This window comes from Chenopodium album, chromosome 25 (assembly GCF_948465745.1).
Source record: "Chenopodium album chromosome 25, dcCheAlbu1.1, whole genome shotgun sequence".
In the NCBI taxonomy this organism is placed as follows: Eukaryota; Viridiplantae; Streptophyta; class Magnoliopsida; order Caryophyllales; family Amaranthaceae; genus Chenopodium; species Chenopodium album.
The window spans coordinates 6742945-6767620 of record NC_137858.1 but is presented as its reverse complement, the minus strand read 5'-3'; the positions used below and the strand labels follow the sequence as shown (position 1 = coordinate 6767620).

The 24676-nt window shown below is 33.3% G+C and overlaps 2 protein-coding genes across 4 annotated transcripts; one reads left to right on the top strand and one right to left on the bottom strand.

Annotated features, from left to right (window-relative positions):
* On the top strand, positions 1-2107 carry LOC145613565 (transcription factor bHLH91-like). The gene is made up of 3 exons (XM_081668676.1): positions 1-993; positions 1294-1764; positions 1994-2107. Exons 1-3 carry the CDS (start codon positions 1-3, stop codon positions 2105-2107), a joined length of 1578 nt encoding a protein of 525 aa, XP_081524802.1.
* A 713-nt stretch (positions 2108-2820) lies between these two features.
* Positions 2821-7413, bottom strand: LOC145614499 (uncharacterized). 3 transcript variants are annotated; one of them, XM_081669553.1, is made up of 6 exons: positions 6456-7413; positions 5620-5774; positions 5370-5419; positions 5104-5215; positions 4959-5017; positions 2821-3560 (listed from the first exon to the last, which is right to left on the bottom strand). In XM_081669553.1, exons 2-6 carry the CDS (start codon positions 5728-5730, stop codon positions 3512-3514), a joined length of 381 nt encoding a protein of 126 aa, XP_081525679.1. In that variant the 5' UTR covers positions 5731-5774; positions 6456-7413; the 3' UTR covers positions 2821-3511. The 3 variants fall into 3 exon arrangements, with proteins under 3 accessions (XP_081525679.1, XP_081525678.1, XP_081525680.1); XM_081669552.1 differs by having other exon boundaries at positions 5620-5781; positions 6456-7409; XM_081669554.1 differs by having other exon boundaries at positions 5110-5215; positions 5620-5781; positions 6456-7396.
* Positions 7414-24676: the final 17263 nt, after the last annotated feature.

The window sequence follows — 24676 nt, the reverse complement described above, 5'->3', positions numbered from 1 at the left end:
ATGTATGATCAGACTTCAGAAGCTGCTACTGCTACTGCTACTGCTGCTGCTGCTGCTGCTTGTTTTGACCCAAACAACATCCCTGAATCAGCATCTGCAACTGCTATTTCTTCTGTTAATGGAAATGGGTTTATTTCCCATGAAACAAACAACAATCATAATCACCAAACCCAGGAATCTGATTCCTCAATGGAATTCCAAAACCCTAATCTTGGGAATAACAATAGTAATGGATTCAGTACTACTACTACTACCCATTTACCAATGTTACCAAACTGTAATAATCCAAATGATCATGATCCAAATTCATGGGGTCCCACTAATTTAACCCATGAAATTGGAAATGGGTTTACTCATTTTGATGAAAATCTACAACCAACCACTGATCTTCTTACACTTCTTCACTTGCCTAGATGTTCTTTTACATCCTCAACCACCAACACCACCTCATTATCCTTTGGGAAGCCGTCGTCCCCTCCACCGCCTTCGGGTTCGGCTTTAGGCTTCCTAGGGGACATTAATCCACCTATGATGGTGGATAATCCATCTGGGTCTGGATCATCTACCATTTCCTATGATCCATCAACAGCAGCCGCTGCTGCGGCTGCTGCTGCCTTTTCTTATGACCCTTTGTTCCACCTTAACTTGCCCCCTCAACCTTCCCCTCTTTTAAGGGATTTGATGTATCATCAGACGCTACCACACGGCGGCGGGTTTAATACCGGAAGAGGGATTAATGGGATTGTTGGTAATGGAAGTTCATCTAGTTTGTTTGGTGGGTTAGATGATGGTGAAGGTAATACTATTAATGGGATTGGTGGGATTTATCAAGATGGAGATCATCATATTCATGGAAATGGTGTTTTTGAGTTTAGTAAAGGTGATGGAAAAGGGGGTAAATGCCCTAAGAATTTTGTTACTGAAAGACAAAGAAGGCAAAACTTTAATGACAAGTATCAACATCTTAGAAGCCTTGTTCCTAATCAAACCAAGGTATGATTTGATTATCATCATAATTATAATATATGCTTTTTTATAATGAACTTTTTAGTGCAATTTTGAGTTATTATGTGTTTATGAATTTGAGTTGGGAATGATATAATTATCATCATAATTATAATATATGTTTTTTATAATGAACTTTGTAGTGCAATTTTGAGTTATAATGATTTTAAGAGTTTGAGTTGGGTAATTTTGAATATGTTCGTTTGAACTCTTTGGCGAAACTTGATTTGCAATAATAATTATCGCGGCCTGATTTTTACATTAAATTGTTTGTTGATATGCATGAAGGGGGACAGGGCATCAATAGTTTGGGATGCAATAAACCACATAAATGAGCTGAGAAGAACAGTGGGAGAGCTAAAACTCTTGGTTGAGAAAAAAAGGATGTCTAAGGAGAGGTTAAAAAGGCATAAAACTGAGCATCAGGATACCCCAGCTGGTGGTACTACTAGTACTGGTGGTGGGGACCACAACAGTAACGGTGTCGATGGACCGGCCGTGGTGAAACCCGACCCGGATGAGGAGTTTAATGGGTCGGCTGCCATCCAGCTCCGAAGCTCGTGGATCCAGAGGAAGTGTAAGGACACAGAAGTCGATGTTCGAATCGTGGATGATGATGTTACCATTAAGCTTGTGCAGCGTAAGAAGATCAATTGCTTATTGTTTGTGTCTAGGACACTTGATGAGCTTCAGTTGGATCTACGCCATGTTGCTGGTGGCCATGTTGGGGACTATTACAGTTATCTTTTCAACTCTAAGGTGATCATTAATTATCATAGAAATTAATACGATTACAACTCTAGAGAATTCTAACTTCACGTAATTACACAAAATATATCTTTACAGAATATCGGAGAATAGTTACATATAGTCTATATTCATTATCGAATTACACCAACAACTCAACAAGTTTGATTTAATTATCGGTTTAGTTTTCGTTATTAATGTGATTGATTATTGATTTGTTTGGTGGTTGGTTTGGTGGCAGATATGTGAAGGGTCATCGGTGTATGCAAGTGCAATTGCAAACAAGCTGATAGAAGTTGTGGAAAGACAGTATGATGCTGCTTCTGTTGCTGTTGCACCCAATACTAGTTTTTAGCTAATTAGCTGATTAATTAGTGATTAAGAACAACAATAGTTAACTGTAGTTAACTCATTTCTAACCAAATTTATATGCTGCTGCTATGTTAACATGATCAAGTAATTACTGTAGTATTTAGTAATTCATGTTTATTAGGTACTACTACTTTGCTTAATTAATGGGTTATATATACATAAGGTCCAGTTAACAGTTTCTTAGCATAATTGCTCGCACGATCTCTCTCTTGATCTCCATTGTTACATGAAGTACGATATCTATGTGTGTATGACTATGAATGATGATCACATTCATCAATTCATGCACATAAAAGGGAAAATTAAGCTGCATTGCATGCAGTCTGATGATATATAATTACTATCAGAAATTAGTAAAGACGATAATGTAGTTTGTATCTTTACAGAAAAATGATTAGAATAGCAAATGTTGCTTGCTAATGGCCTAGTCTTATCAGGCTGATATGGTTATGATATGTCTATAAATTATTAAGCGTTAATTATGTTGAAAATTTGGATTAAATTACCATCAATTTCAGTTTTAAACGCTAATTCTGATATGAAAGTTTTGGGTGATGAAAATAAAATGTGTGGGAGTTGTTTGGATTCAGTGCTCAATTGCTCACTTTCGAAAGATAGAGATTATCACTTTTGGGAATAGAGTAGAAATTAAAAGTTGAATTTGTTTAGAAGATAAAATAAAAAATGAGGCAGATAAGAAGTTGAATCAGTTTCGTTTCATGTGCCAAGAGTAGTTGCAACTTGCAAGTGAGCTCATACAAATTTGAGCTCATGCCTTTCAGAGTTTCAGAAAAAGCTTAATCATATATGGTCCCAATACTCCCAAACTCGCAGGGATGAAGATGCTACTCAGTTGATAATATAGGCTGCTGCCGTGAGCTAACCATCCTGTGGTTGCTCTATATGCTATTATTTTGTCCTTCTGCTCGGTCTTACCCCTTGCTATTCCCGGTTGGTAAAGGATATAAAGGAAATTTTGATATCTAACATCTTGTCTAAATGACTTTTCAAAAAAATTACAAAGTGAAAAATAAATAGATGATAGGCTTACTTGTAAGAAGCTGGTTACAGCAAGTCAAGATCAAATCACAGTATTTATTCATGGGGTATGTTCAAGTGTTTACAGAGATTTGATCGAATAAGATCCCATTTACATTTCTGACTCTCCCAAGGTTATGCATGAGAGTTGAAAATGCACAAGTCACCAGAAAAAATACAGCTCAGATCGATAATTGATAAAGAATTAGAGTCACATCACATCTACATCAGCTGATATGAAACTGCTTCAGCAAAGGCAATATAGAAGAATGAGCAGAATTCCTTTTCCCGGGTTATACTTGTGTCCAAGAACATTGACATGCCATACAAGTTCACAGTTGTAGGAACACTAGCCCAAAGAACCCTTGATGCCATCAATGCTTTCTCCGGTTGATATCCTGTGTGTAAGAAAAAATCATATTAGGAAATGCTCAGTGTTGTATAACCCAAAAAAGGAAGCATGCAAAAAGAAGGTAATATCAGAGCCCTAATGCAAACCATGACCATAAAACCCATGAAATGAGATGCAAAAAATGTGAATTCAATCAAACAGCACAATTATACATACGACAGCTTGAACTATCTGCCCTAGTCTAGTAATACCTAAGCCACACTTATCCACCCAAATATATGATATGGTGATGTGTGTAGTATTGCTTTTCTTACAACAGTATTGCCATTTACACACTTCATTCACCCACTAACAGATAAAAATTATACCTTATGACCTAGAATGAGTAAACACTAGGAAAGTGAATGTATCACAGCAACTACATTGATTCAGCATTTCGGTAACAATCATGTGCAGTTTAAGTCATCAATGAATAGAACTTCATTTCCAGCTTGCTATAGGTAGCTACGATAATGCCGGCTATGCCCCCAATATATCAGATGACATGACTTATTCTACGCACAATTAATGAGACATATCAAAGAAAATCTAGCAAGGCAGAAGCCTTTGATACCATGAACCAGCTCAGGATTTCTGCAAGTGCCCTATAAGCCTATAACCATCTTATTATAACTACTTCCTGCATGATGGTAGAAATTACAAACACAGACCTGTTTGTGCGCCAATGTGTATGGTCAATAGACTATGCTAGGCTACACGTCTATAAACATGCATATTAGTACCCTTAGAACAAGTATAAGTCTCAATATATTTGTCCATTTTTTGACATTGAGGTACATACAGGACTAGCCAGAGTTTAGATTCCTAGATTTCCTAGAAAACTCCTATTGTCATGGGCTGGACCAACTAAACATAACTGTTGTGCTTAAAAAAATATAACAGCTACAGCTAGTTTTCAAGGTCAAGAGGACTATAGTAAAAGTATTTGATTCAAATTATAACCAGCACAAGGTATAATCCATACCATTAGCATGGAAGTGTTCCACTAAAATCATCAAACTTAGAAATTCAAACTCAATGGGACTACAGTAAAATTTTACCATATATTACAGTCTAGGTGCTATGCAGTTTATAACATATATGAAGAGTAGAATAGCTAAAGAAGAAATTAGAAGTGCAATCAATGAAGCAGATGCAACAGGGGTTCGCAAGCAGAGCCTCATGATCAGTAGGATTCAGGAAGCATATAGTTTCACAACTTTGTACTTATTAAGAGTCCGACACAATAAATAGATATGCAAAGCCCTTCATAATCATACATAACTCAGACAGGCAATCATCAAAAAATCATAAGAGGCAAAGGAAACTTGTACCAATAATAGTTTTCAGAACAGGCAATGCTGAGTATCAGAAGAGTACAAGCAATTGTTGTGAGGTCAATTACCTGTACATACAGTACTTGTACTCTTGACTCCTGATAAGGTCCTTCTCTCCTTCTTCCAGCTGCAAATAAATATAACCCATAACTACTTGAACTTTGAAAGTCCAGACCAATGAGTAATTGGTTACCAGAAAGTGAATGGGATTACCCTTACCGGATCACTCTCATAAACAAGCTCATAACACCGTGGTGAAAGACATCGCAAAGCACAGTTCTCCTTAGCAATGATCGAAGTTTTGCAATCCAAACCCCACAGACCACTATAAACAGTTTCATGAAAGGGGTAATTTTCCATCAATAAGTAAATCAAAACCGATAAAGTATGTATCCCCCAAAAAGTGGCAAATTGATACTAATCCAAAGTACTTTATTGGGTTAGGTAATCCAAAAGAAGACGTATACTAGCAAGAATACCTCTCAATGTCTGCATAACACTCATCTTTCTTCATTCTTATTTCAGCATCCTGTTGTTTACAGAAGGCGAATGAGAAACAAGCAATGCAAACAAGAATAAAAAGATACACCTTCCAAGAGTTCCAATTGCCAAATTAAAAGTCACCCACTCACTCTAATTGCCTCAAAATACATAAAACAGCAATCAAAGGACGTCAAATCAAAGAGGCATTATCTATTTGAATTGAACGAGAAATGTGAAGTGCCTTACGGTAATACGATGACCAGATTTGGCATCAACCGTTGTCGTAAAATACAAGATGTGCAAAGAAAGAACAAGCCACAAGAACAAGGAAGCACAGCCTCGAGGATTACAAGCCATTTTCTTTTAGTGCTACCAATCTCACAGCAGCTCTTTCCCAATTCCTGCTTACTTTGCATACAAATTTGCAGTAAGTTATCAGTTACAAATCCATTCTTTTTATATATCAACCAAGAATAAAATGAAGACAAGATACACCCAAAAAGGTCTTTCTACATGAATCAAAGGGGACATAGTAAGCAAGCAGCTACAAGCCAACAAACTATGTTACTCGGACTCTTCAATTCACCTCAAGTACCCATGCCGAATTCCCCACACTCGACACGGGTAACTTCATATCATAGCCAAGTCGGATACTTGGACACATGCTCGTGTCAACACAAATACCCCAATTTCGAGTAACATAGGCTATAATGGACAAATTACCAAGAAAAACGAAACAGAATAATTCCCTCAATTTGCTAAAACATCTAACAAGGGAACCCAATAAAGATCTCACCGCAAATTGGCTAACTATGGAAAAAAAAAATCGATCAAACTAAATTACAACCCACAAAGCAGCAAAACAACCCAACAAGATTTCCACTGAACTGGACGAGCATCAATTGAACAGAGTAATTGCAAATAAATCAAATCAAAGCCCAATCATAGAGATTAAATGTGCAGATTACACCATAATACATAAATTGATGGGAAAAAAATATATTACTTCAATTTCTAATACAATTGAAACAATGAATTGCAAGAATAATGCAACAAACTGATCTGGATGTGAATGTACTAACCTCAATCGCTTAATTGGGGGTTAGAAGATGCAATTTGAGAGATTAGGGTTACGATAATCGAACTGAATCACCTCAATCCAGGTTGCAAGAAGTGCTCAACAATTCAATCATTAAGCTCATATGCAACAACGAGTTCCCTTTTTTTTTTTCTGGATTATCTGTTTTCTTTAGTTTTTGCCAAATGAGGAAAAAATAGCGTGTACCGTATAGGGCTGTTCACCGTCCATGACCGACCGGATCGAAGTCCGAAAAATTACTACCCGGGGATTAGATCGGTTGTGCCTTGTGCAAGGTTTGAAGTTTTGAACCCATATTAGACTAATGAAATTGGTCCTAAATTTAGACCACATCGGTTTGGACCGATTCACAACATTTTTTATTTATAAAAAAAAATTAATAGTATGAGTAAAATGGAAATAATTATTAAAAAAAATACTAAGGATTTCAAAAAATCAAATGACTTGTGTACCAAAGATTTGAAGTTGGATTTGAGAATTAAGGTATATTGAAGATTTTGAAATTTTAATCAAGACCTGTGTTAAATGAGATATTTAACATTTTCCGACACCCCCATTTCTACCATTTTTTACACCTTTTGTTCGTCTCGACCGACATGCCCATCTCCATTTCCGCGTGGCTTCACCATCGAATTAAATGAAAACCCTAAGAACAAATGGAGAATGAAAGGGTAGGGTTAACCCCAAATGGTAGGGGTGTTATGTCCACATACACCAAGTAACGTCGTCTAAATAGAAAAAAATTGAAATGAAGTAATTGCCTATAATTTTTCCACCGTAATATCCTTTTGAGAAACTTGTATTTAGCCCTTTTGATGTTTTTTTATTGAACTAACACTATGAAGGAGCTCTATTTAATTAATTTAACTAACTTAGGAGCCTAGGAGGCAAATTTTGTATTCTTTGCTTTTCTTCGTGTATTTTTTAAAAATAAGGCACTCTAATTTCCTCTTTCCTCTTGAAAACCCATCACCGCCACTACCCCCATCTCTCCATCTCTCGACGATTAACCATGAAGGCCTCTTAGATAATTTGCCATGAAAACCTCATAAGTGTAGACAATAAGGGGAGAGAGTGGAAGAGCAACCCCAACACCACTATTTTCACCACCGACTTTAAGTATTTCGGTGGCTTCACTGCAGAATTCAAAGAAAATCCTATAAAAATTTAGAAATAGAGGGAATGGAAATAAAGAGAATGATTCATCCCAATAGGATAGGTATTTGGCACGAGAGAATGGAGGAAGAATAAGCTTCAAAAATCTTCTATCACCAGAACAACTTAAACAATTGAACAATGGGATAGTGGAGAAGACACAACACCATACTTCTAGCTAGAAGCATTGAAATTGCAACAATACCCACTAATATCCCTACCTTATAAAAAGTAGAAAGTTACTCTTATGAATAGTGTAATGCCAATTATACCCTTTAAAATGTGTATTTACATTCATACACTCATTAATATGTACATGCTATTTTTAATGAATAGTGTTTAGACAACTATACCCTCTAAAATATTTATGTACTTTTATGCTTTCATTAATGTTAGTTGTCTTGAACATCTATCTATCTATATCACTACCCTTTCAAAACCCACAAATGCGGTTACTGTTTGAAATGAATAGTGCATATCCATAAATACCCTTGTTCCCTTTTTTTTTTTTTTTTTTTTTTCCCTTTTCTGATTTTAAGGGGTTTGACTTTGTACTTTGCGGTTTCTTTTGGGTTGGGTTTTGCTTCCTTGTGGTGGGTGCTGGGCCAGCTTGTTTTTTTGGGTTGTCCATTTGTGTGTTTAGCGTTTTATTAAATTCGTAATTTTATTTAGGAGCTTTTTTTTCTTTTCCTTTTTTTTTTTTTTTAATTTTCCTTTCAAAACCCACAAATGCGGTTACTGTTTGAAATGAATAGTGCATATCCATAAATACCCTTGTTCCCTTTTTTTTCTTTTTTTTTTTTCCCTTTTCTGATTTTAAGGGGTTTGACTTTGTACTTTGCGGTTTCTTTTGGGTTGGGTTTTGCTTCCTTGTGGTGGGTGCTGGGCCAGCTTGTTTTTTTGGGTTGCCCATTTGTGTGTTTAGCGTTTTATTAAATTCGTAATTTTATTTAGGAGCTTTTTTTTCTTTTCCTTTTTTTTTTTATTTTTTTTTTGGCAGTGGGTTTTATGTGTTTATTTATTTTAATGTTTTTTGGGTTTTCTTTTTGTATTTTAGTTAATTAGCGTTTAAAATCTGTAGTTTTTAAGGTTTTTTTTTTTTTTAAAGCAAATTTTAACCGTGGGATTAAAATTTTTGAGTTTGTAGTTTTTTAGAGCCTTTTATTTTATCTTCTGTATTTTATTTATTTTTTACCTTTCATGGATTGGTTGTTAGTGAGTTTAGTGTAGTGAATATTACTTGGTACAAAAAAATCTTGGTTGGTCCAGTCAATGAGACTTTGCTTGTACAAGTTTGGTCTTCCATGTTTTAAGGTTCATGTTCTTTTGGGTTTGTTTAACTGGGAATGAGGCTTGAATTTTTAAAATGTTTTTTTTATTAATTGAGTGTGTGCTTGTACTGGATATATATATAGTGTGCTTTGTGAAGTGCATCTATCACTTTCACTTTTTATTTTTTCCTTTGGGTGTTCTAGAGCTTCTGCTAGAGTGACTGTAATTTTTAACAAGGAAGCTCAAGTAACCAAAATCTTATCGATTGTTTGAGACTGATACATTTGTTACATATGTATCTTTTTAGTTGCTGCATTGTCATGGTCTTTGCTACAGCTGCCAATAATTTAACGAACCAAAATGATGACTGCCAGTGACAAATGACAATTCCATATACTATAGGACTGTGACAAGGACAGATTGGATATTGCACTATAGTTTGTGTGTTGATGGGTGTGTTTTTTGCGCTATGTTTTTGGTTCATGTTATGGAGTTTATGTGTTGGATCGATGTTTTTGTTTTCGTCTTTAGAGAATTCTGGTTGTTTATTATTATGAATCAGTGCTCTTGATTGTTTTTGTCTATGCACTGATTGCTTAAAAAAAATGAGAGTTGTTGATTTAGTTAGTTTGCATTTCCTTTTATTTGATGGACAATTGGTATAAGAAATTTAATTAATGTGTGTTGTTTGGAGAGGAATATGTTCTGTTTCATATGTATATTGTTTGCTTAGAGGACATGTGATGGTGAGGCTGCTGGTTTAATGTGATGTATTTTGTTTAGAAAAGAGCATGCTCTATTTGATAGCTTATTTGTTTGGAGGGGAGGAGGGTGGGGGTATGTTGTTTAAAATCTAGATCATATGCTGGAATATGTGCTTGTTTTGAGTGCTGATGTAAAGTGGATTTTTGGTAAAAGAAATGTTTATTTTGTTTGATTTGTTTATTTTGAAAGGTGTCCTGTTTTAAGCATGCATAGTGATTTGTTTACCATGTAGTTCTATAATTGGATATAGCTTTATAGAAAGTATATATTTTATTTGTTTCTTGTTGGTTTTTTCTGTTTTTTTTAGAAGGGTGGGGGTATTCTGTTTAAAATCTAGGTCATATGCTGGTATATGTGCTTGTTTTGAGTGATGATGTAGGCTGGGTTTTTGGTAAAAGAAATTTTTGTTTCGTTTGATTTGTTTATTTTGAAAGGTGTCCTGTTCTAAGCATGGATAGTGATTTGTTTACTATGTAGTTCTATAATTGGATATGACTTTATAGAAAAAGCATATTTTTTTTTGTCTCTTGTTAGTTCTTTCTGTCTCTTTTTAGAGTTACATATGGGAATCTTTTGTGCTGTTAGAGGATGGTTCATTGCCATAGGTTAGACAGAGAATTTTGCCTTCTTAGAGTGCTGCCATTAGCTTTGTAGTTACTGTCTAGACTGTTTATATAAGAGCAATCTCTGATAAGAATCATGCCTTCAGCAATGCACTGATTGTCTTATAATTATTTACAGGTCATGGACTTACCTCCCACACAAGTAGTGATGCCTTTCCGTCCTCTTTTGAAGCAGATTACCAGTTATTTGAGCTTCCCTGATCCAGATTACCAGTTTGTTGATGAGCCTGGAAGCATTGCTTGTGTGATTGTGAAAACAGATTGTGGTCCCATTGCATCTGTTTACATTGGGGGTTACACTAAGAGTATAGAAGAGTCCTGTGAAGTGGCTGCTAGGAAGGCTGTCTATGATCTTATGAAAAAATATGATATAGCGGTTGAGGATGTGACCTCCTTGAGGAAACAAATGTATGATCGATGTGGTCAGTTGTTTTGGTTCAAGAAAGAAGAGTTAGAACGTATTGAGAGAGATGAGCCTAAAATTTGCATGTATGATGATATTCCTTCTGGACTTGAAAACAATCACAAGACAATTGTAGTGGATTTTGTTGTGATTCTAAGGGCTATCTTTAGAACTATTGATATAAAGTGCACTCCGATTGAAACCATTGAGCACTCTCCTGTTCAGTACACTTCATGGTTTACCATTACACCTCATAGAGAAGGCATAGGATTCCGGTGTCTATTTAGTGACTACTGCCGGACTGCAGCTGCAGCGAAGCAGAGCCTAGCTAGAAAGGCTGTGGACTACCTTTCTGATGTGTTTAACCTTGTAATAATAATCGATGCTAATTATAAGGTGACAACAGCTAGATTCGATGTCATTCTATGTACCTTAGAGAGGGAGAGCTATATAGGGGTCAAGGAGAAACATTCTAGATTCAACATAAAATATCACTAATCCAAAAAAAAAAAAATTATAAAAAAGGGAAAAAAAAAATACAAACAAAGACATTCATTCAGAAAAAAAGGGAGGAAAAAAAGGTATGTTGAAAACTAAGCATGTGATTTCATGGTAATGTATTTCATCTAAAGATATAAATTCATGCTGCTGTTTTAGTTCTTAGATAACTTATTACATACATGAACAAAAAATTTTTTAAATTATGTAGGCCTTGCAGTCTTGGTTAAAGAAGATATCAATATAGATATGAAATTCCATATTTAATTATTAATCAAGTACATCCTATACTACAAATATCTATTTTAGGAGTAAGATTTGCTGATTTTATGGAAGAAAAAACAACAGACCACTATTACCCCAAACAGTAGCTTTGAATTCTTATTTTTTCTTTTAGTTTTCTTTTTTTTTTTTTTATAGAAAGGAATTGTACTATAAAAATACAACCAGTCTTAGGTCTTTCTATTCCTCAAAAAATTCAATATCTCTGCAGTAGACCAAAGAAAGGCAAAGCAAAAAAAAGTATACAAGGAGAGAGCTATATTCTATTCCATAAGCATTAAAACCTCTGCTTTTGGACAGGTATGATCAGTCTAAATGCTATTTCACTTCATTTATTCTAGAAATGCAGTTGATTTGATCCCGAATTATTACTGGCTGAATATTCCATGTATAGATTGCATGTATAGTAGCATGAATATTCTTTAAAGGACCTTAGCTGTAGTGTAGGAAAAGTCATTGTTTTTTTGGTTGTATTTATAGAACTTCAGAATTACGTATGTGGAAATCTTTATAAATGCTTGTTCATGTTTTGGCTTACTTAGTATTCTACATGTTAGAAGCAGTACAAGTATATATACTTAATTTATTGATTAGCTTAGATTAGCGATAATGCTGCTCTAGATTCTACGATTATAGGTTGAATTACCAGCTTAACGGACTACAGATGGTATAGACCTTAGACCTAATTAGATGACATAATAGAATTCTGAAATAATCTATCATAACTGCTTAGCATGTCTGCTCCTGTATTATAAAATTTCAGTATAGTTATTACAACACTTAACTAGACTACTTACATTATTTAAATTTTAGATGAAGCATGACCTTATAGAAATAGCTTTAGTATATCTAAAATTCTGTTTATGATATTTCCATATGTGAAGCATCTACACATTCTTTGAAATCTAAATTATGAAGAATCAGTATTTTTTTATAAAAAAATTATGGACATATTTCTTCCTATATTACAAAATCATACAATAGCTGGTCTAACACTAAATTAAGCATAATCAAATCCATTTGAAATGCATATTATTGATTGTGTTTTCATGTAATTTATCACTAAAAGATTATTAGAATCAGTAGCATCAGTACCAGGCACAAATGTATACAAACACTAGAATATATGGATTATTAATTTTCTATAGAACCAAAATTCTAGAAAAAGTTTACATACTTGTATATCTTCAGGCTAAACTAAGTAAGCTTCCTGCTTGTATTCTGTACAGAAATTTCTTATGGCACCACAGCGAAAGTTTCTTGATGAACTCGATACATCGAGTAAATCATACAAAGTAAAAGTAAACATTGCAGAAAAAGGTCGAAAACAGGAATCTGAAAAGAAGATATTTTACCAGTACATTATCTTAGAAGATGACAAGGTATAGTCTATATATGTGATTTAGAAGTACATACTAATCTTATAATACATCGTTATGCATGGTTATAGCTTAAGGTATTATTTTTATTTTCCTTTACAGAAAAATCGAATGAAGATGACATTATTTGGTGATCAGATTGATGCATATAAAGATGTCATCTTGTTTAGGGGCAACTATGAAATTGCTAATGCCTTAATAAGGCCATTAGATCTTCAGTACAGGAATAAAGAAACAGATCTTCCATTTCAGATGACTATAGGAAGCAGAACTCTCATTCAGTGCTTGGATCCTGAAGGACAGCAAGCATTTCCTAGATACCAGTCTCTTGCTTCTATTCCAAAAGTTTCCCTTGATGATTCACGACATGGTAATTTCAGCATCCTATTATCTTGCTCTAGAGATCCAAAATTCTCAACTTACAATTTACAATAATTTTCTCTTCTCTTTTAGATATACATGTGATTGTGCTGTATGTTGCAAAGGAACCAAGAAAAATTGTGACAAGCCTGAATAAGGAAGCTTTTGTACGCGACCTGATAGTGATTGACCATAGGTGATTTCCATTCTACACTCAGCTAATAAGATGTCATTATAGCAGTATACCAATTATGATAATCTGACTTTCATGTTTATGCTTTACTTTGCTTTTAGCACTGATCAGTCAATGAAAGTCTGCACCTGGAATGATCTATCGGGAAGGCAATGTGAAGATCTTGTTTCTGATGCAGATGATTTTAAGGTTGTTGGCATCACAGCTCTGCGTCCTATCACTTAGTCAATTTCATTATATATCAATCACACAATGTATGTTTTCTAACATTGTAAATTTAAAGGTTTTCAACTTGAATCAACCATTTCTACTGTGATAATCCAACACCCTGAGGGTGAAAAAGCAGCTACATTAACTGAATGGTATGCTGATTCACATTATCTTTCAGACAATACAATATACATATTTGCATACCTGTCAACTAATGCAGGTTATAATTGTTATTGACAGGGCAAGAAAACATCGATTTGCTCTGAGTGATCATCAGAATAGAGTTGCAGCTGCCTGGAATCCACCTGCAGAAAGGACTCTAACAACAATAGGTCGCATCAAGACTAAAAAGGTAGAATTAAGATATGCACTTCCTATAGTACTGATGTTGATAAAAAAGCATGTATTTACTATGATTAGGCTACAAAAACGACTTAGCTTCTTAGAATGCTTGCATTAGGCTTCTAATAGATGTTTACAAGTTTTGGAGTGGTCTGAGCTCATTATCACAAATAATGCAAGAGTTGTAACATAAATTCTTTACTTTTGATGTAGGCAACAACTACGCTTCCACAGGAAGTGTATTGGCTTAGAGTTGTAGTGTCAGATATTCAATATGACAGGCTTAGAACATATGTAGGCTGTTCTTACTGTGGAAAGCGAACACATCACTCTCTTGGAACAGTCTATACTTGTGTAGCCTGTGACAGAAAAGAGATATTTGCTACTCACCGGTAAATGGCATTATCTCTTTAAACTTCAGTTCCATTATAGATCATGTAACATAATATGCACTCAGAACCAACACTAAATAGTTGTGCAAACTATGCAGGGCAACTATAACACTGACTTTTTCAGATGGTACTGGAGCATTGCCACTCACAGCATTTACTGAAAACTGCATCCCACTTTTCGGACTATCAGCTGAACAAATCTATCACATGAAGGCAACAGTAAGTAATTCAGAATCCATAACTGTTAGTTAGCAATCTTAAAAGCTCCTTTATTACATTTTAGGTCTGATTGCAATGGCAACTAACAATGTACCTATATCTTAGGATGATACAGCAAAGTTTCGTCAGATAGCCGATAGGCTATCGACTACATACTTTTTGATAAAGATTGGGCCTACAACTGCTTTGGAACAGAACATTGTTCTGCAATGGGGTCTGAAGGGAGTAGAAATGGAAGACACAATCACACTTGATGCTGCAGGAAGCAGCTCCTCAAGTGCTGCTGCAGGATCTGAGATTAAGAATGTAGCTGCAGCACCTAATGCCGAAGATGTTGGTTCTTATCAGCATAATGAGTATGTAGCTCAGAGCAAAGATTCTCTCAGCAAGATCATTAAGAAAGAGACAGTTGCTGCATATGATTCATCAGTCTTCAGCCAGGAAGAAGAAGATGCCTGCTTAGCAGCAGAAGCAATAGCTGAAGCAGAAAAGGCAGCAGCAGCAACGGCTACAGCAGAAAAAACAGCAAAATCTAACACAGAGGATATAGTCCAGAAAAGAAAGAGAGTTGATGCTGATGATCAGTTCATTCCTGCCACACCAGCAAAGGATGTAATTGGCCTCGCAACTACTTCACCTGTCGAGAATGCAGATCTAATCAAGCAAAAAGAAAAGGATCAGGCTATTCAAGAAGTGCAAAAAGGAAAAGGAATTGATTATGACACACCAGTTGGTTTTGTTGAAACAGCCAAAGCTATTAAACAAGAGAAAGATTGCAAGCGTCGAGCACTTGTGTTTCCTGACGATGACTCGGATGGCAATTAAATGAAGGAACAAAAACAAGGTTCATAACAGATCAGTTGGGTAACAGCTTCATCTACTAAATCTTTTGTTATGTATATATTATGCTCTAGAAGCAAGTATTTTAAATAATGTGGCTTTTCAAAGGAACAAGTACTCTTAAATCACATGTTCCTAAATGAAGCCACACAAACTAGGAAAAAAATCAGTTAAGGTTAGAACTTTTGGAGGTTATGGTTTTGCAAAGGAACAGATATCATAGAAATATCTGTTTCTAGGCAACACCAGTTGTTAGACTACATAGCTTTTGCTGCTTGATTGCTTCTATATAGTTTAAAAAGACAATCAAGCATTATGGTTTTATATAGGAACAAGCATTTCATGAGTGCCTGTTCCTATGTAACACTCCTTTAAGTGTCTTAGGCTTGACACAGATTGTAATTAGTCTATGTAGCTTTTGTTGTCTGGTTACTCAGTTCTACTCTGTAGCACAATCAGACATCGCCTATCTAAGGTTTAAGAGTGATGTAGCATTATAGCTACCAATGATGTACTTATTATGGAACTTTTATGTGATATATATATATATATCTAAATATGTTATTATGTCTAGGTAGTTTAGTTTATTGCTTTATTTCAATTTGCTTACCATACACTTTTCAAAGCAATTTTGTTCTTACATTAGTTCATACATATGAGCTCATTATCTTTGAACTTATACAAAACATAAGTACTAAGAGTGTAACACAGGAAACATAATCAACTTCAGCCATTTATTATATTAAGAGCAAATCTTAATTTACCATGATTACAGCCTATTCCATTCCTTCACTAATTACATGCCTAGAGGCTTCCCATTGACTAATTACTTGTTTGCATCTAACAAACCCCAAAAGATACTACAGCACCTACGAACGGCACGAATTAACAGCCAACAAAAAACTAATTAAACCCCCAAAAACACCTATCTAACAGACAATATACAATCAATCAGGAATTTTCATACGAAACATCGAAGAATCTTCGCTTGTCTCCAAATTTGCTTCTTGATGATTTCCGGAAGAAGAATCTGAACCAGTGCTATCATCATCATCACCATCATAGACATCACGACTTGATTCTGCTACTTCATCTGAATCAACAATAACTTCTTTCTCGGACTCAATTTCTGAGTCAGAATTATCATCACTTTCAGGGTTTTCATCAGTTTCTTCGTCTTCCTCGCTCTCCTCTTCATCTTCCTCACTCTCATCTTTTTCTTCACTTTCCTCCACTTTCTCTGCTACAACAACAACATCTTCCTGTTTTGTCTCAGCTCTATCATTGTCTGAGTCCACAATGATAACAGGCCATTCTCCACACCCATCTCTCTCAACTCCCCTTCTTCTCTTGTTGCTTGTTTCTCCTTTTTTTTTTTTGCTTTCCACTTTTGAAATCCCTTGTTTCAGAAATTCCCCATGACTGTCTATCTTCTTCTTCAATTCAGTGGCATACTCATAAAAACTTGCAACGTTTTCTTCTTTGGATTTCATTTCATTCGGCCTCCAAATCGGTGGTGAAAAAACTTTCCCAGATGTTGCGGTACTATCAGTACTCCCCATTGTCATGGAAATTAAAATCAAAATGTAAGAGAAAAAGAAAGGAGAAAAAATTGCAGAAGAGAAACAGAACACACAAAAAACGAGTCTACACTCCACGCAGTATAGAGACCCAAATTGACCAATCAAAGACAAGCAAAGCAATGATGACAGATTCTTGAAAGAATAAAAGAGTATGACTTTATGACTTCCTCAACAGAAACATTCAACATTTCTACATATTCTATTGTACTTGTTATAAAAGGCAAAAATAGAAAGGTGTTTTTTGTAGATTTCATTACGTATATACCATGTCCATAAACACGTGTGTTAGTCATTTTCCCTATTTTTAGATTACAATCTGTCCCAAAACACAACAATTATTTATTTCTCGTTTTTTTCTTTTTTAGGACAAAACTTTGTAAACGGTTTATTTTCTACATCACAAATTTATACCTATTGCAGATGTAACAGATTCAAATTTGATAACTCCTAAATCGATGACTCCTAATCTTAAAAAATAATAAAATTAAAATTCATATAGGTTATACGATTCCCCACTTAATACCCACGTCTTAGCTACTTTTAAGCACAACACTTAATGCTATTGCATTGACCGTTACGCATATTACCGACATTGGATGAATAAAGTCCATAGATTTAACGAGAGCATTAAACTCACTCATTCCGTGTTGATTGGGCTATCGCGCGCATCGCGCGCGATGGCTCAACTAGTTATTATTAAAACTCCAAGACAAGGAGTGTCATTTTGCCATTTGTTCTTTCTTTTTTGTCATTTTGCCACATCACTTTAAATTTTTGCCACGTCACTTTTGCTATTGTAGTTAAATGTGCTTGATTTAATATACATCTTAAAATAATGATCAATTGAATTATTGATTACAACTTTAAAGAAAGAGAAGATGTTACTTGCAAACCAATAAACTAGCCTTTATTAGTAATTAGTTTTGTCATAACTGAAAAGTTGAAAAATTAAATTGTTTTTAAATTGCTTTGACCCATTTAATTTGTAAAATATGTATTCAATATATTTATCCCTATATATTAACTTATCCAAGGAAATGATACACTAAACATTCTAAACCTATTGGAGAAACATTTTATTACTGGCCTATATATGATTTTCTTTATGTATAATTCACTCAAAAGTTAGTACGTGTAAAATTCTTCATTATTCACTATTTATGCTCGGGGGTTGAATATTAGTTTGATGATTCATTTGTGCATCCAATTTGAAAATGATATTACATTTTTTTTTTTAAAAAAAAAAATTGATATAGTGCATGTAATTATTTGTCATGTAATTGAAATATGAAGAGAAACAAGCCCGGGGCATAACCCGGGTCACCAACTAGTTTATATTTTATACCACCTAAATATAGTTGTTTATATATTTTCTCTTATTGGTTTTTTTTTTAAGGAAAATTTTCTCTTATTGTTAATTTAACTAAATTTGTGATTTAAAAGCCAAACCAAAAAAACCTTCGAGATATGACTGCCCTAGTATAGATAAAATAACAATAATTGTTAAATATAGAGGAACATATGAGATAATTTTTATTCAGTGTGTATACTTCCATCTGTTACAGGATATATATATATTTACATGTAGATTATCTAGGGATTCCTCGTATAAGATCAAATACCCGTCTCTAGAGTATTATAGATAGTACATGGATAATAGTCATCCACTTATACATCTATATCATAACACTCCCCCTTGGATGACTTATCAAAGATCGTGTCTCGTTAAAACCTTATTAGGAAAAACCCTGTGGGATAAAAACCTAATGAAGGAAAAGAGTACAACAATCTTTGTAATACGCTCGAGATGCTGCCTCATTAAAAACCTTGCCAGGAAAACCCGATGTGGGACAAAACCGTGGTCAAGGGAAAAAGAGTGCAGTGCATATATTCTCCCCCTGATGAATACATAACTTGAGTTGATCTTCTTGTGCAATGAATTCAATATAGTTGAATGTCTTATCTCATGTAGAAAGATATCATTCCTTGATCTTGAATCCTCCTAAATTGGCGTTGCATCTTCAAGTCTTCACATGATGTGTTGTGTCTTCAATTTACAATACTTGCGATAATAATAATTCATATGCTTACATTTATAATATTTGAAGCTTGTTGTTAAAGTTGCCTTAAACATCAAATTTATGCCTTCTTCCGGAGGTCATATTTTGCATTTGAAAATTAATGATCAACATTTGATTAAATATTCATTATTAATAATAATCCGATAACATGCAATGTAATATCATCGATAGATGCATGTTGGTCTCTAATAAATCTTATATGAATTAGTAGTGCAACATATATAATTGCATACTTTGTTTATGGTTCTGCTGGACCATAAGAAAACGTTCTCACGCATAAGTATCTTGTTGTTATATTATTTGTACATCTCATATATAGTTGATACGAGAGTTTCCTTATAAATATCAATAATAAATCGCACTAACTCTTACATGCTCAAACTTCAGGTTGAGATGTCAATGATGTAGTCATATAGACTTTTAGGAGTTTGATAATAAGTACAATATTCAAAATACATAATTCGTAGGGCTAGGTATTTAGATTCTTCGTATATAAGTTCTTCGGGAACTCTTCTTACATGATTCATTGATAGCATTCTATTAAATCGACGCCATATATAGTTTCATCACAATTATAAGCCCATTTGAATATAAATATCTCATTCTAATCTTCCATCAAAGTAGTATATGCACCTTACTATACTTTTAACGTATACTCACATATTGATTATTGTATGGAAACTATGAAATATAAAACTATGACAGGATATTAAACAAAATATAAGATGAGTAATGCATTAAACAATTTCCTACACATGCAATGTGAAAACCATTAACCTATGACTTACTAATGCAAATGAACATAATAAGACTCAAAATAATGCAAGACACTGTACAGTGTGGATTTCAAATCCATATTCTATTGGACTTCTGGTCCACGATAAATTTTGATCATTATAACTATGTCGACATCAAAATGGACATATATCTGAGATCCCTTATTTACTAGTCCATTATTTTACGCATATGCGTTTTATTCATCGGTTCCATTATATACCGGTATCATTATATTCTTCAAAATTCAATTTTTATTTGCGTGCTATCTTACAATAATGATATCTGAATATATCTTCAATTGGTACCATTACATAATTTTTCTCATATCATAGGCCATCTATTATAGTTCAGATATCTATACCGCCTATATTTGGGGTAATTTATACATTGATATTAATACATTATAATTACACTTTACAAGTATTAACTGCACTATCTTGCCATATATCACATATTTATATTGGAACCGATTACACAACCTACACTTCAAGTGTAGTGATTCAAAGAAAACTGGCAAGATATTTCTCAATGTATAATTTTACAAAAATTGGCACATAACACTATAAATTATCTTTATAGGGATCAACTAATTATAATCTTACAATTTTGCCAACTTACTCTATTTCTTCTCCCCCTTAAGTTGGTAAAATATCTCAAATATTGGGGCGTCGAATTATTCACCAACTTAGTACATTATTTCATGTGCAAAACGATTTCATTCTATATATATAGGAGGAATTTAATTATTTATTTTTCACAAAATTCCTCTCATAGAAGAGCTTTATTCACCAAACTTTTTATCTCTTCTAGAGAACATTTTATAGGAAAATATACTTTCTTAATTAACTTATAACGCACATTGCACATGTTAACAAATCTTTCATAATTTGTTCTCTTCCGGAGATCAATATCAGTGGGGAGACATGTATTGTGCAGTTGTCTATCTAACTTTCTTATTTATTATGTGCTGACATACGATAGCCCCAATCAAGAGAACTGTTATACAAGCATAAACTTGCTTGTAATTTCAGTTGGTGGTGTACAACTCGTATTTGGTGAGCTTCTGGTCACCTAATAGCTGTCAACATATAAATTATTCTAGTGAACTTCTGGTCACCAATTATTTAGAAAAACCAATATATTATCTCTTGAACTTTTCTTTTAACACAAACTATTAAAAATCACAATCCAAATATAGCTCAATCTCAATGTTATGTCTTGCCATTCAATTTATTTCATATATTTAACATGAGAGAGCGTCAGCACATTATTTCTTTCATATCAAAAGAAACTTCAGGTTTTCATAACGGGAATTTATTAAACCCCGGATGGCCTAATTATTAATATCACATCCAATCACTTTTCCTTTAGTATTTAAATTATGGTCAGTTTTATAATATTGGTGATCACCTTATTAGAGTACTTTATGCATGGCCATGAATATGTTGTGATATAAGTACACCAATGTGTTTCTTTCTACAATTGACAAGACAATTAACTAATACTCATACGCCACTAGAGCATTGATTGTAATCTTGATACATGCTAATCTTGTTGGACAACATTTTATACTCTTCTAGAGTACTTTATATAACCATAATACATTTTAATGTACTAGAAATAATCGATCTCTTCAGGGGATGCATCAAAATGTGTCACTTTCTCAAATTTGCCATTGTCAATTATTGCTCCTTTCCTCTTTAAAGGATTCTTATCATTGTAACCCTTTGGATTACCGCACTTCAGGTGTGCTAGTTTCAATAGCAACTGATCTTGTCCTTCTAGGACATCAACTTAATATGTATATTTATAGCTAGTATGTAAGTAATGACATTTATTCATATCCATCTTCAAGATGGTATCATTCTAAATATTTGATTATCATGTGGCCACCTCTATTAAATAAATAATTGATATTTAGGCTAGTGTATGTACCAAACTGACCATCAACATATTTAATTATTCATGTGCAAGGATTACATAAAAACAATGGAATAAACACTATCTCCCCCTAATCCTTGCATATGGGGGTATAAAAATAACCCAACAATCTTTAAATCTTTTCTACCTTTTAAGGCATAAATTCTTTTAGCAATGCATGTATCAAGCATAATAATATTATTCTTATAAACTCTTACTCGTAACTCTTGCCCAATTTTATTAATCTATATAAGTATGGGCATAATAAATACAAAACATATTTTTGCAATTATGTTTTCCACAATGTCATCTATCTCTTGTTCAAATAAATATTGTGCAATCATGTTTAATTTACTTTCAATAATCCAACTTCAAGTAGGTACATGAATTTAATCAGACATCAATCAACATATTCATACTAAAATCATGATAGTTGTACAAATCATATGATCATGTTAATAAAGTCAATTATGATGCATATGTACATGAACAATATCTAGAACTTACAACCCATATATGAAAATGAGTATGCAATTAGTGTATTAGTAGTATCTCATGTAATAGACAGAATCATTACAAAGTTATAATTCATCAATAAACTCCTTTCATACATAATTAACACAACACATGATTGTGGTCAAATTTATCTTCAAACAAGTGCTAGCTAGCATGAATTGAGATCGAACAAACATTCACGTGGCTAATAAAAATATGACATCATTATATATATAAATCTTCACAATCATAAAAGTATAAGTAATTTATAAGCTTCAAAATTTACAAGTAGATCATTATACAAGGATAACAAAGCATAGCATCAAGATCAAAAATACATAACAACCACGTACACATAGGTCTTCACACCAATATTGGCACAATATAATATAAATACTGCCTTATTTAAAATGACAATAGCTCTTTCAAAAAATAAAATGACAATAGCCAATTTAGACTTTTTAAGGTCAAATATCTAATCAGCTAATCCTATCTATTTTTTTTTTTTTTTTCGAAGACAAATCTTGTATGCAACAAGATCACGAGTGGAGAAATTGCCATAAGTAAGCATCGTTTTTGGGCTTTATGTAATCAACATATATTGTTACCTCTATGGGTTTACTTATAGACAATAAACATAATGCGAATAGAAGATTAACACTAAAGTGCTCATATTGATTCACTCGAAATTAAACCCCCATGCTATCATAAGAATAAAAGATCAAATTTGGTTAACCAAATAATATATATTAACAAACAAAAGATATGAAAATTAATTCTTAGTATGATTGACTTCATAGTTCGACATCTTTGCTTAGAGAAAGCAGTGAAGTAAACATTCAATTAAAACAAATATAATATTAAAAACCACTAAGACCATAATTTTATTATTTAAATCATGACACACAAAGTCAATACAAGATCTCACACAAACCAATAAAACCAAAATCTTACGAAGTACATAGTAAACCTTCACCAAAAACAAATTGTAAAGCATGCAATTCAATTTCTAGGATAAAGATTAACCAATAATAAAACCGGAACTCGCACAAATAATCAGTTTAATATAGATAATCACATGTTTAAAGATAACACTGATATAATAAATTAAGCGTAATTAATTGGATAACTCAATATGGAGCATTTCATAAAATTCATGGGTAGTCATGAAAATTAAACTGATTCATGCTAACTCGAACCCATGATAATCTACCTACACCAATTTAATGAATTATGGAAACAAAGCATTGTACACGTACTCAATATAATTAACAAAAGTAATATGCATGAAGTCTGGTAATACTTGGCAAATTGATGAGAAATAGTTCTCCAATCTCCACTATCTTTTGTTTCTTTAATTTTTAACCATCGTCAGATGCATGATGACACAAGTTAGATTGCAAGATAAACTACCAGTACATAACACAATATACCTTACGGTACCATAACACATGCTCATATATTTTACAATCTATTAATTAATTCTTATAAGATTGATTAATTAATTTATTATTCACACATCAAAACCACCAAAATTCGTAAAAATTAAGGTAGTGGAATATCGTGAGAGATTATGTAAACCAACAATTATGCAATTGCATACACACGAACTTAGGATATATCAAGTTAATTATAGAGAAAAGTAATACTTCGTAATAATTTATCATTCAACTACAACACAAAGCAAATAGGTTAGCAAAGAAAAGTAATTTGCTATTTGCATAATTCGTTAATAAAGGGATAAATTAGGCAATTGACCGATCAACATAATAAGCAGGGGACTTGAACTGATAAATAAGTCCAATATCATTACATTCAATAAATAACTCAAAACCATTGATGGTATTTGCCGATCATGATACAAAAATCTATACTAATAAAAAGTCATATAAAAACAAAAGATGATATTTAACCAATTCAAATAAACATAAGCGGTGGCAAAGGAATGAATTGCATATACTAATATTTATCGAGTCAGTGGTAATTAAAATCCAAAAATAATTCATGTTCGCTTGTACATATAATTATTTACATAAAGCAATTTGATAGTATATGCATACCTTTAATTCGGATCTAAATTAAACAATTTGCGTAGAGCTTTGGTGCTGATAACGTGTTAAATATAGAGGAACATATGAGAGAATTTTTATTCAGTGTGTATACTTCCATCTGTTACAGGATATATATATATATTTACATGTAGATTATCTAGGAATTCCTCGGATAAGATCAAATACCCGTCTCTAGAGTATTATAGATAGTACATGGATAATAGTCATCCACTTATACATCTATATCATAACAATAATACCTTTAATATGCGAGAAACATTTAACTTATAAAATTAAATTTTCTTCTAATATCATTTCCTCACTACGGAACTAAAAAAACCGATATTATTCCGTAAGAGGAGGT